We start from the raw sequence: 12,761 nt of genomic DNA, 5'->3' as shown, positions 1-12,761 counted from the left end.
AGAGTCTTTTAAATACTGCATTTCATAGGGCATAATTCTAGATAAATACTGCATAGCAAGCAAACACAAGCACAAGAGTTGTGGTTAAAATACCTCACCACCTTGAATTCAATGAATGCAACTTCCCATGGGGGTCTGGACTCCACGCTAGATTCAAGAGGACTCCTGTAAGTTTCATTCTGTGAGACCTCCTTTTCCACAACCTTGCAGATGTAACCTATTCCCTCGAGGAAGAGCACCCCACTTCAGGACCCCCTTCTTGCTTCTGCCCTCCAAAGCAACCAGAGCCATCACAAGAAGTCATCCCAGCTTGTGCTGCAAGATTTCCCGTGTTCCAAGGTTACCTGTGACACTGGACACCCTGGAAACGTCCTGAGTGTGGGTGGAGCGGTTTCGGCTCTGCTGCCGGCGCCGGCTGGACGCCGACCTGGTGGTGCGTAGGTGAACCTCGCTCACTTTGAAGAAGGCCACCATGAAGGGCTGCTTGTCGTAAGGGCCATCTCGCCCCACCAGCCCTGCCTCTCTGGGGTTTACACTGAAACCTTCAAGCCAAACAGAAAAGAGAGTGTTAGAGAAATGGTATCCCCATAGGCAGTTCTTGCTCATACTCTAAACACCAAACATTCCTTTCCTGCCACCATCACCTATGGACATTTTTATGGCAGCACTCCACCCATGCTGGATAAGCCTTCACTGCAGCATCTGGTTCCTTGGCTCCCCTTTGGCATCTCTAGTCCCATTTTGGCTGTAAAGTTATATAAATAGATATGTAAAACACTAAACTCAAATGTATCATGAAATTAGTCCTGCTGCCTGTGCAGCACAAGAAGCAGACATGGCATTAGGAGACATCTGGGGACAGCAGAGGGCAAAGAGATGGTGGGCTTTTGCCAGGAGCACAGTGATGGGCTCTCGGCCCAGCTGAGAAGGTAGAGGTTGGCACTAACATTTCCTCGGGGAGGAGTGGACAGCCCCTCTGGTCTTACTTGACATCACAGGTGTACCAAATTCCAACATTAAGCAGTAGAAAAAAAACCCAAGGTTGGCGAATGGTTTCTACAGGAGACAAGATGTCACTGTCACCTTCTGCTCATCTAGATCCTCTCCATTGCTTATCGTCCAATCCATGCTCAATTTCATGCTCTTTTTTAGTCTCTTCTTTTTCTTTCCACCTTTCAAAGTTTCTGTAGGCTGTGAAATGCTGCCATAACAGCTGCTCCACACAGCAGCCACACAGTTTCTCCAGCAGTGCTCCCACATCAGCTTTGATGAGACCAACAGCAGTGACACCAGCCAGGAGGGCTGACATAAACCCACACGGGGAGGTACATACCCTTATATCTGCCTTCTCTCTTCCTCTCATCCCTAAACCTCACTCCACATGGCATCCCAATTCCATGCCCCCTTTCACCTCCTACCCAGAAACTGGGGCACTACCCAAACCTGCCTCCACCAGCTGGTCCTTGCACTTTCGAGAGACACCCGACTTGACTTATGGGCAAAGACATGCCCATCACAGAACACAGCCAGGACAGCCCCACCACCTGTGCCTTTGCTGAGGGTGTTGGCTACAGCTGCCTTATGAAGGCAGGGTGCCCCACCCCAGCTGAGTTCTGTTAGCACCACTTCCAGACAGCATCCAGGAGTCTGGGGGGTGACTGGTGCTGCCTGGCCCATAACCTACCGTCCCGGGTCACCACGCTCAGCTGCAGTCCCATGTTGTGCTGGGGGTTCAGCACCCACATGTTGCTGGTTGCAGTGACATCGAACTCCAGCCAGCCCTCCTCCGACGCCCACACCGCCCGCGTGTCCAGCAGAAACAGGTCCGAGGCCCTGCAGAGAAGGGTAATGACAAGATTGTGAGGTTGGGGATTCTCTCTCCAGGCTTTTGCTGTTACAGAAACAAAATCTGAAATGGTTCTGTCTTAATGCTTGAACAAAACAGTGTCTCAAATCTGCCTGTTTGTATACAGAGTTTTGCCATGAGACATATATACTTCCACACGTGAAATTCAGGATCATAAAGGTTTTCACCATTTTCTAAGATGGAGGAAAGCAATCCTACTCCTCAGAGCATTTCTCCACCAGCTAGGGATTAGTAAGGCACTCTTCTTCCTGACGAGTGTACTGCTAGCCCTGACATTACTTCATTCATACATTTATTACATTCCTAGCCAGTGGAACCATGAGCATGACCAGGCATTCAATAGACTTTGCTACAGGGGTGTCATGGTTTAAGCTCACTGTACACAAACACAGGCTTACCTTAACTGACCAAAATAAAGAACCAAATAAACAACTAGCCAAGCATCTAACAGTGAACGAAATGGACCTCTAAAGGCCTCTAAAGACATTTTTCTGAGGCTTATCAATAAGGATTGGATGCCTTGTTCCAAGGCTGCGGATCTTACACCACCTTCATGGGCTTCCGCTTCAAATGCTTTTAAGTCAATAACTTTTTTACAGCACCAAATACTCACCCAAACTCCATTCAATTAAATCAGCTGCAGAAGTACCCAGGGAAATCCCATGTATATTTTCTTACTATATTAGAGATGTAAGTTTACCATGCAAGAAAGCTACAACTCCTACCCTTTACCTGTGGCCATCACCACAAAATGGATACCAGGTGTCAATCCCATCTTCATCTCTTTTTCCCTCTGGATTTTTTTTTCTAATGATGTAAATGAGGAAACAGGGTACCTGTCTCTCCTACCCACCAAATGTTAAGTTCAGAAAAAAAAATTGGTTGAGTTACATTTTATTTTTGCCAACTGCTATGTCATACTGCCCAGCAGCTTGGTTTGCATGAGATCACACATGGAAAAATAAGCACTAAAGTGTACTAGAGCTCCTAGTGGAGCTATTTTTACAGCATGGAGGCTTTCCTCCACCTCACTAGTAGCTGCACACTGTGGTTGACTCAGCAGCCTTTCCCACAGAGACTTTGCCACCGTTCCTCCAGCGGGAAGAGGGCTCAGGATCAACTCTGACCTTCATCTCCAACAGGAGCAAGCAGCTACGGCTGGTCAGCTGCTACATGTTTTGGAAACCTTAAGGTTGAGAGATTTGAGCTTTCCCAGGCAGGGTATATAAACTGAAATGTTGCTTAAAGGCAACTGCAAACAGCAGCTGCAGATGTGACCACTCTTTTCTCTCCAGTTTTAAGAGAGGAATTAACTTCTAGATCATTCCCACCTCTGAATATGACTTAAACACTGGGCCTCTCCCATGCTTGAAGCCAACTGTATCTGAAAAGGGGTTTTCCTAGCACCTGTTCTGACCTTCCACCTCACACCAGTTGCTTCCTGATCTCTGTACTTTGTAACTCCTCTACACAAGGAACTCTGTAAGAGCAAACCTCCTGAACACTGAAGCACACACATAGGAGTAGTCAGGTCTAAAAAAAACATGACAAAGAGGTTGGAAGTTTACATTCCCACTGCCTTGATCTTTGGGAATGCACTTGGACATCAGAGAGCTGTAAAGCCAAAATGGTCCCACATGGCATCATGTAGCCCATTCCTCTGAACTCCAGGCAGGATCACCTAGATCCATGTTGCTCCTGAGAGATGTCTGCCTGACCTGATCTTGCATATCTCCAGCCTCAGGAACTCTCTTACCTTTCCAGGAAATTGAATGGGCTTCATGTGACCTTTTTTCCTCTCTCTATTATCTAACTTAAATGTCACAACAATGTCCCTTTCTTATTACAACAATATCTTCAGTGTCTCCTTAAGAAGCCCTCTTTTATAGACTTTGACTTCTCTCATTGCTTTTTATTGACACAGCTCAGATCAAGACCTCTCTGATGCTGAGTACAGGGGAAGGATAATCTTGATACATCTCACAGACTGTGCCTCTACTCATACACCTCAGAGTATGATGTTGGCTTCTTCACAAAACTCACACTGTTAACTCATGTTCACCTTGTGATCTACTATAATCCCTAGATTCATGCTGCTGAACCGCAAAGGACACAGTCATTCCCTAGGGTGTATCTACATCAATGATTTTCCATGGCCAAATGTAACTGTCCTTTCCACCAAATCAAATTTTCCCCCACCACACCTCAGACTGAACCTCCACAATTATTAGATTTTTTGAAATACAGACTTGCCTTCCAATGGGTATCTCCCATTTTAGTGTCCTCCACAAATATAATAAGAAAACTCTCTGACCAAAGAACAATTCTACCAAACAAGAATGAGCCACTTTATCCCAGTGTGTCACTCCCCCTTTGGAAAGATTCTTGATTCCTTTGTAAAATGAAGAAAAATGGACCATCGGGGTTTCCAGTCTGGTTAAGTCTCTGCAAAAAGTCTCATAAAAGACTGGTTTTCAGTCAGCTCTGCTATTCACATGACTTTTGCATTGTTCGACTGGATGAAGCCAACATTGAAGGTTCATCCCACAAGTATTTTAGGGCATAGTGGATGTGCAGTCAACATACCTAAACACCTTTTCTTCAAGCCTCTTTTCAATCAACCTGTGTCACCCAGGCTTCAGCTGGCTGCAAAGAACTGCATATCATTACTAGTTTCCATTTTGGCATGAAGGTTTTAAAAAAATATTCAGTCACCTATTTCCAAAGCCAAAATTAGGGAGAAAAAAAAAATTGCTCACATAAAAAACTCTCCCAACTATTTAACTGTGTGTCTTTAACCACTCTTTTGTATTTTTCAGAACAGAAATCTTGTATGTCCCTCCCCGCTTAAGAAAATCACCTCAAATTTGGCCAATTTTCAAACTTGAAAATTTCTACCTGCAAAGGCTCAGCAGAGATTTGGCTCTTAGCAAAAAAATCCAGGGAACATACTTTACCCTCCTTTACCCCCTGGTAAACCAAATACCATGAATCACCTGAGGGGAATCTGCTCTTTCCTAGAGCCGGATGGCTAAGAGATACCCCTGCTACTCCTAAAAAAACAAAAACCCAAAAAACTCTGGCCAAAGGGAAATAGGAAGGAAGGTCAAAGGGAAAGAATATGTCATCTCAGCCCCTGGTCAAAAGGAAAGAATATCTCTTTAGACAGGGAAAGGTGGAGGGTTTTTTGCAATCGTGGTGGATGCAGAGACATGCAAGGACTAAATGGAGAGACCTTGGATAAAAAGTCTGCAGAGGAAAAGGGATTACAAAGATTTTCATCTGCACTACAAGAATGAGGCCTTATAGCCATGTCCAAAAGAGAAATAGTTTAGGAAGCAAACACCATATTGAAGAGCACTACACATAAGTAAATGCAAGCCCACAGTCGAAGCAAAATTTAAGAGTGGACAAGAAAGTGAGAAATGGATCATACACTGAACAAGTCACACAAAACGAAGTATTAAATTTCTAGTCATTAAGTGACAGTATTGATCCTGTGCAGTGAGGTAGGCTGTAGCCTTCCAAGAGGAGGCAGCAACTGCGTATGTGGTCACATTCATGGACGAGTGTCTGAAAGCTTCAGCTTTTGAGAGCAACAGAGGGCAAGATGGAACCTGAGAGATAAAGGAAGGGAGTGTGAGGAACAAGAAAAGCTAGAAAAATAAAGGCTGGAAGAAATTTTTGAGCCAGCATCACTGAAGAGAGAGGAAGAAGTATCTGCTCTCAACATAGGCTGAAGAAAGCAGTCAGTCCAAAGGTTTCGTGCCCAAGCAACCCCAGATGCCAAGGACATCACAAGACCTCCATAGGACTTTAAAATGCAGTGTACAGAAGATAAATTTCATCACCAAAACAGGCAGCTTCTTACCATACTCTCTGTTTAAACCTGTCTCTAGGTTTTTACACAGCTACTGCCATCTCATTGTCACTAATGCGCCCAAGAGTCTCATCTTTATTTTCAGTGTGCTTGACCATTTGGATGAGTCCAGTTACTGATTTCCATAGGAAGGCTGCTGCAGGCATAATTTGTTTTAACCTTTTGTTATTATTAAAGGGAAGCAAGTGAATGGGAGAAACTGAATGAGCTGAAACAACTTTCCTGATATAAGAGAGGATATTAAATAGGAAGATGCGAATTAGAGACTCCCAACTCGAAACAGGAGGTCTTGGTTCTGCATCAAGGCCCCGAAGTACGGCTCAAGTCTCAAGAAATAAATGGGAGTGTTTCCACAGCCTTCAGAAGACTCTAGAGAAGGACAGAGAAGAAAGGTCAACAGAGAAATCACAAGTGGCTGCAATAAACAGAAAGGAGTACACAGTTATTGGAGGAAATATGGCCTGTGTAATTCAGAAGGCAGGATTTAGCTCCAATGTCCTCAGAGAGCAGATTTGTCAGATATAAATATCAAGTATAACTACTATTCTTAATGTCGGCATCCCAACCATGTGCTCAGGGCATTTATAGGAGAAACAGCTTGCATTTAGCTTCAGTGCTTTTCCCTTCTAAGATAAATATTTTGGTAACTGAAACCTCTGTGTAAACCTTTCAACAGTATGTCTCTGGGTGTTAATTCTCTTTAATTGAACACTAATTAAATTGGAATTCAGTCAAATTAGTTACCAGGTCAAGTGGTTTCTCTTAGTTACTATACTTAGTGAAATGTTCACATTAAAATAATTTCTCTGTTCTGGATACACATTACAACATGGAACTTTGTTACAGGAAAAAACACCAAAGCTATAAAAAGCTAAATTTAAAGAAGCATCTGTTGAACTAGTTTTTTTTTTTTACTTTCCCACCCTCATTGGCCTTCTTTCCCCTAGCAGACAGAAGTTTTACCAGGGAGACAGTGAGAACAAACAGAAATCTCACCTTCAAAATGACCAAGTTAAAGGTCTCGTATTTTAATTACATGTCTTGGAACAACATTTTTGGCCCAACTTCAAAGCTTGCAATTACCCAGGTGTTTAAAGGATTGTTACGCATCAACAGCCATTTACCAAAGCATTAATTACTATAAGTCTCTAAAACTTTCCTCGGCTCAACCTTTTTGTTTACTTTTCTTCAAAGACAAGTTGACATAATAGTCTAGACTGCCTAGCAGCAGTTTCTCAAAAGGGAATTTTGCACAGAAGTGTGTGGAATCTACATTTTAATTAATACACTTTCTAAATACTCTTCTGCATACCTCAGGATCAGCGTCTTTAGTTTGCGGTGACATCAACTTTCTGTAAAAATTATCCTGTGCATATAGCAAACTAGCAAGATTATTTGCTCTTATCTACTTTCAGTGGGCAAATTACTCTTAACCACAACTAACACAGTCTTACAGAGCTGAATGGATCTCCACACAGATAAAACCTTGAAACTGCAGCCTTCTCAGGCCTGTAGATCCCCCATCTTGCATAGATATAAGCACTACTTCAAACTGAAAAGTGTTTACTACTTATAGAATGGACCTTATGTGGAGCTCCCACAGGTACTGCCAAGAGATGCAATACAAAACCTTAACAGCTTAGTGTATCTAAATGACCAGCACTCCAAAGATTTAACAGCAGCATAGAACATTTAATCTATCTGTGCTCCCCTGCACAGAGAGCCTCGGGCAGGGGAATGCCAGCACCTGGAGTGAGCTGCCATGGGAAGCAAAGACAGTCTCCATTGTTTCATGAGAAGCGAGGTTCAGCTTACCTGTCCTGAAGAAGCAATGCCACCTGAGGCCAGGAGAGTTGTACACAGCCTGTAAGAGTTTCTTAGAAGCAAGGAAGGAGATATGAAGAAATGACAACCTACAAATGAAGTTGCTTCCAAGGTGGAAGAGAAGACCAGCAGCTGGGCACTGATTTGCAAGAACTGAAAGCCAGCAGAGGAAAAAAAGCATGGAATGGAAGTGTTGGGACCTTCTGGAGGAGGTCTGCAATTCAGCATAGGAAGGGGAAAGCCATCCTGGATGCATCCAGATGTGGAAAAGCACAAGAAGGAATGGATAAGCTCAGTGTTGCAACTCCACTGCTCCATACAATGAGTAACCCTGTGCTGAAAAGGTTGTTCTGTGTCCATCGCCCCTGGCACCAAAGCCTCCATGGACAGAGGGTTAAGTCTTCCAGACTCACCAGAGAGCAGCAGGGTGAAACCCAGGTTTCAGATCTGCCTCTGGCAAAGAGTGGAAAATCACAGCCTAGAGCTAGAAGACACCAAGACTATGGGAAGTGCAGCCTACAGGCCCATGATAAACCCCAGTAAAGTCAACACAGACATGTGGATGCAAAGGTGTCCCAATACATTCAGCTTAAGGTCTTGAGCTTTACAGATTTGAGGAATGAATATTTTACCAACTGAAACAGTTAAAGAAAAGAAAAAATCATCCCAAGTCATAGGAATAAGAAATGTATCTACCTTTTTTTCCTAAACTACAATTCTGTAAGAAAAAGGGTTATTCCAGATGTAGTGATGGCTATAGTAGTACATTTCAGAGTTTAAATGCAGTTTGAGGCATGAAGATGGGGGAGTGGACAAAGGGGTAGTATTTCTCTTTGTCCATTAAGTAAAGAAATAAGGCACTGATATGGCATTCCTTAGTTTAGATAGGGAATGTCAGCTGGTTACGAAACCAGTATATTTCACCCAGAATAACTCTGACTTTCAAACTGCTCTAAACCAACCAGCCTAAAACACAACAAATCACATACCCACAGTGGGAGCTGAACTGAGATGTGGACAGACGCCTCTCTATAGCATCATGGAAACAGCCCAATCATATACATTATATGCACACTATATACAAATCTGACCCCAACTTGAAACAGATTGATGCTAGCTTTGTCATTTGTATTACACAACCCATTCCAAAACCCAGTTGAGGAGGGTTATTTATTTTCTAAGCTATAAACACTGCCGTTGAATCAATTTGCCCTTTAGATTAGAAGCTCGGATCGCATTTGTATAAATATCCTGTTGCAAAGAGGAAGACTTTATTACCACTATAACTGGCAGCTAAAACCAACAAGTGCCTTAACCCTTAAGGAATTGCGTTCAGTGGAACAGAAACATGGTCCCCAGGCAATTGCTCTGCAGGGCCCATTTATGTCCACACATGTCTTTTCATGTAGGAGGAATCTTCCTGACCATCATGTTCCCATATTTCATTCTGGGTGCAAACGAAACTGTTTAATAAACTGACCATTAACGTACCGTATCTTCCTTTGATCACTAACACAGGCCACTGTGTTTTTCATAGATCAGTTGTTTGGACAGTGTGGGAGTGTTTTGAGGTCTGCATTAGCAGGATATTTACACTTGAAAACATACTGATGATCCAAACCAAGGACTAACATCTTTGATCAACCATAAACTGCCTTCCCTAGGCCTGACCTGACACCTCTCTGGGTGAGGGCATGGAAGGTTTGAGAAAGAAACTGTTTAAATAATGATCTGTTTTCAGGGACAAACTCATTTCTTCCCTTCCCTTGTAAAGCTCTTGTTTACATGGCATTCCGCTCCCAAGAGGTACCAGAAATCACAGTGGGCCTTGCTGGTTCTCCCACAAAATCAGTCCTGCATTTTAGACTCAAACCCAGGTGCTGGGTTTAGCTTTATGTTGGTACCACACAAGGGAGGAGAGTTGAGGCTGTGTAGCTCCTGTCTGCTGAAATTAAAAAAAAAAAAAAAAAAAAAAAATCCCACCGTAGTGTTCAAACAGCCCAGTCTCTTAAAACTCTGGGGCGTGAGAAGCTGAAGGGCAGCAACATCCGCCAGATGTATCACCCATTCCCTCTCCCAGCATCAGCCCCTACAGCCCACAGCCTGTTTCAAAGCCCAGTCATCCCCCTCAAAGCAAACCAGATGTCACCTCAGCCCTGCCTGGTGAAGCCTCTTCTCCACAGCCCAAAATGCATAGCACTAATGGCTGGCCACAAGCTTGACCCATCCATCCTGAGGATTTCATTAATCTCCTCGCAGTATCCCACTGACAGCTCCAGCAGTTTGTGTTATGACAAAACGTGGCTGTTAACCACGGTTTGGTTAAAAAACAAAAGCTTCATTTCTAGGCACTATTTTTCTTACCTTATGAAAAGGGTGGAAGGAATGGGGAGATGAAAATACTACTGACACAAGTGAGTCAGTATTAAAAATGTTTTCTTTTTTGAGAGAGAATGTACATAGACCACACTGTCCTCAGTGTGATTTCACTGCCTGGAGCCCTCACAAGTATATTTTTCATATTTCTGATGGGACAAGGTCACATTTCTGACCAGAGGTTTTATGCTATTTCAATCAGCATTGATCTCTGATCATTCATGCTCTCTTTCCATACATGTCTGCCTAAAAGATAGCCTGAAATGGTCCCATACAGTCCCTGATGTTAGCCTTGTCTACAGTGGCAAAAATCAGTTTGATAATTCAGTAACTGGCAGAAATTTTAGCCTCAGGCTTGGTTCCATTTTTAGCCATCAGGGAGCAGCCAGCAACGCCTCGTGAATCCGTGCAGCAGTGCACATCTGGGCTGGAGTCACAAGCTCATGCTGTTACTGTCCAGATGAGGGTTTTTTTTCCCTTTGCTCAAGTAATACTGAATTAAGCCACTTCATTACACTTAATTGGAGCCAAGGGATACTTCCAGGCTCTGAGCTTTGGTGAAGATTTGTATGTACTGAAGATTTCTCTTATCTCCTGCCCTGCCAAACTTATTTCTTCGACAGAAGCAGGCAGCTCCTTTTTCTTTATATTTTTCCCCCAGAGGTGCACACTGCCTTTCCCTTGTAAAACCCTGGTTTAAATCTATACATGCCAGCTGCCCTATTAAGACTCATTTGTGCCCAAAAGTACTTTAGGAGCTACCAGTAATTGCCCCAGACAACTGTAAACCCCATAAAAGCCAAGATTAACATGGTGTCTTTGAACTTTCTCTGAAGACTGCAAATGTTAACTGAGAAGGCACCTTCTGCAGCCCTTAGAGATGAATTGCCCTGACCAGAAGGAATATTTGTCAGCACAAAAAGATTTTAAAAAGTGTGACATCAAGTCCTCTCTCTCACCTGCTAGTTCACCAGCTAGACTTCAAGATCTGTGCAGACTCCTCCTCATGCAATAAAATGCCATAAAGTGTCAGGAAACATCAGACTGTTATTCAAAACCATTAATCTAAAGTAAGTGTGACACAACTTTTTTTAGTAGTTTTTGTTTTTTTAAGTCAAAGGCAGCTGTTATTTTCTGGCTCATAAGATGTTTTCTAAAATTCAATAGAAGCCTAACAAGTATTTAGCAAGTTCCTTCAAAACCCAGTGCCTTCTTTTCCTTATAATTCCACCTTCCAGTGTTCTGAACTGGAAAAGAGAACATTGTATTCCAAATCAATCTGCTCAGAAAAAAGTATTTTGGACTTTTTTATCCCCCAGTAAAAGCAAGTAAGTGAATGGATGAGCAAAACCCATAACCTCTAAAATAACATCGTTTCTTCAGGCATACCAGAATAATCCTGGGGCATTTTTTCCCCTCCGTGCAGAGATATTAATGAACAGCTAAATATAACTTTTTAGTATTTGCTTTCAAGAATGTTTCGTTAAGAGAGGACAGGCCAAAGTCCACCCAGGTAACCAGTGAGGGTGAATGTTTGAACCTATGGCAGCTGTAGCAAATGGAGTCAGACCTCAACTGGGTATAACACTGAATATGCAATATGCAGCTTCCACTATGTTAACTCTTTTAACAGCTGCATATTTTTAATAAAAAGGGGACAATTAATAAATATACATGCACATTTGTATACAGATACATACAGAAAATACAAGCCTACCCATGTATTCATAGAGAAGCACACGTTTTCAAATATGATTTTATATTTTACACGTACATGAATGAGTCCTTAAAGCTGAAAGGAAAAAAGAATGGAAAAGGGCACGTCCTTTCTACAGCTGCAAGAATTTGTGAGCCACATCTTGCCCACCTCTGTGAGGATGATGTGACAAGTCCCACACACTCATCTGAAGCACAAAATGCTTTAGCCAAACGTCTCCCTCCTTCCCACCAGTAAAAGTAAATAAATAAAGCAGGAAAAGAAACAAAAAGGGAGCCTTGAGGGACTGGATGAGTCAGGGGTTAGTAATGAACTACAGACACTCATCCGCGGGTCAGCGGTTCACGCCTAGGCCCTGTCAGGAGGGACAGGGGGCTGCTGGCAGCCTGCCTGGAGGCAGCCGCGTTACGAGTCCCAGTCCCAGTGGCGGGATCCCCTCAGCACGGCCGCCAGGCACGGCAGGAGGAACGACACAAAACACTCGCCAGCCTTGGACTGAGACCACCTGGTGATCCCCACCCAGGTGCTGCTGTGTCTGCTCCATAGCGGGGTCTCCAGCACCCGGGGATGCCCAGGACATGCAGATGCCAAAGGACTCGTGTCACAGTTTCACAGTGCAATCCCATTTTGGCATGCTTCTGCTATGGTGTGTGAAACAGATACAAGGTCCCAGCAGCATTGTTGCACACAGCCACTCTCAGAGCAGAGAGTTTGTAAATTTGTTAGGAATGGGGTATACAAGGGGCCATATCCTGTACTTTATCCAGTACTTTGTTCTCTTTCCCACATTGCCTTGCTTGCTTAGTTTACTCTGAAAAAATGTTATATCCACATAGAAGTTGACAGTTCTCCTATTCTGTGCCCTGCTTCAGTGCCTGTCACAGAGCAGCGTATCAATTTCTTCCACAGACACTTGGCAGGGGTTTCCTTCCTGCTCCAGAGGTGGGATCTCTTCTTGTGGAATCTGAAGCAGACCAATACTTGCCATTTTCACTGCAATGTGCCTCTGAATGAACAATATATCTAACATCTATGAAGTCTGCATGACTGTCTGGTCTTTGATCAGTTCTTCAAATGGGCATTGATGTAACAATGCA

General features: G+C 43.4%; 1 protein-coding gene across 1 annotated transcript in view; it reads right to left on the bottom strand.

Annotated features, from left to right (window-relative positions):
- BMP6 (bone morphogenetic protein 6) overlaps nt 1–12,761 on the bottom strand; it is an 89,243-nt gene that overhangs the window by 12,400 nt on the left and 64,082 nt on the right. Inside the window, exons 3-4 of the mRNA XM_063402067.1 lie at nt 1,685–1,833; nt 345–542 (exon numbers count right to left, since the gene is read on the bottom strand). Of these exons, the coding sequence (XP_063258137.1) occupies nt 345–542; nt 1,685–1,833 (347 nt within the window). The remainder of the gene's footprint in view (nt 1–344; nt 543–1,684; nt 1,834–12,761) is intronic.

Source organism: Prinia subflava, chromosome 1 (genome assembly GCF_021018805.1).
Source record: "Prinia subflava isolate CZ2003 ecotype Zambia chromosome 1, Cam_Psub_1.2, whole genome shotgun sequence".
In the NCBI taxonomy this organism is placed as follows: Eukaryota; Metazoa; Chordata; class Aves; order Passeriformes; family Cisticolidae; genus Prinia; species Prinia subflava.
The sequence above is the reverse complement of the archived record's forward strand: the minus strand, read 5'-3'. Positions and strand labels throughout refer to the sequence as shown.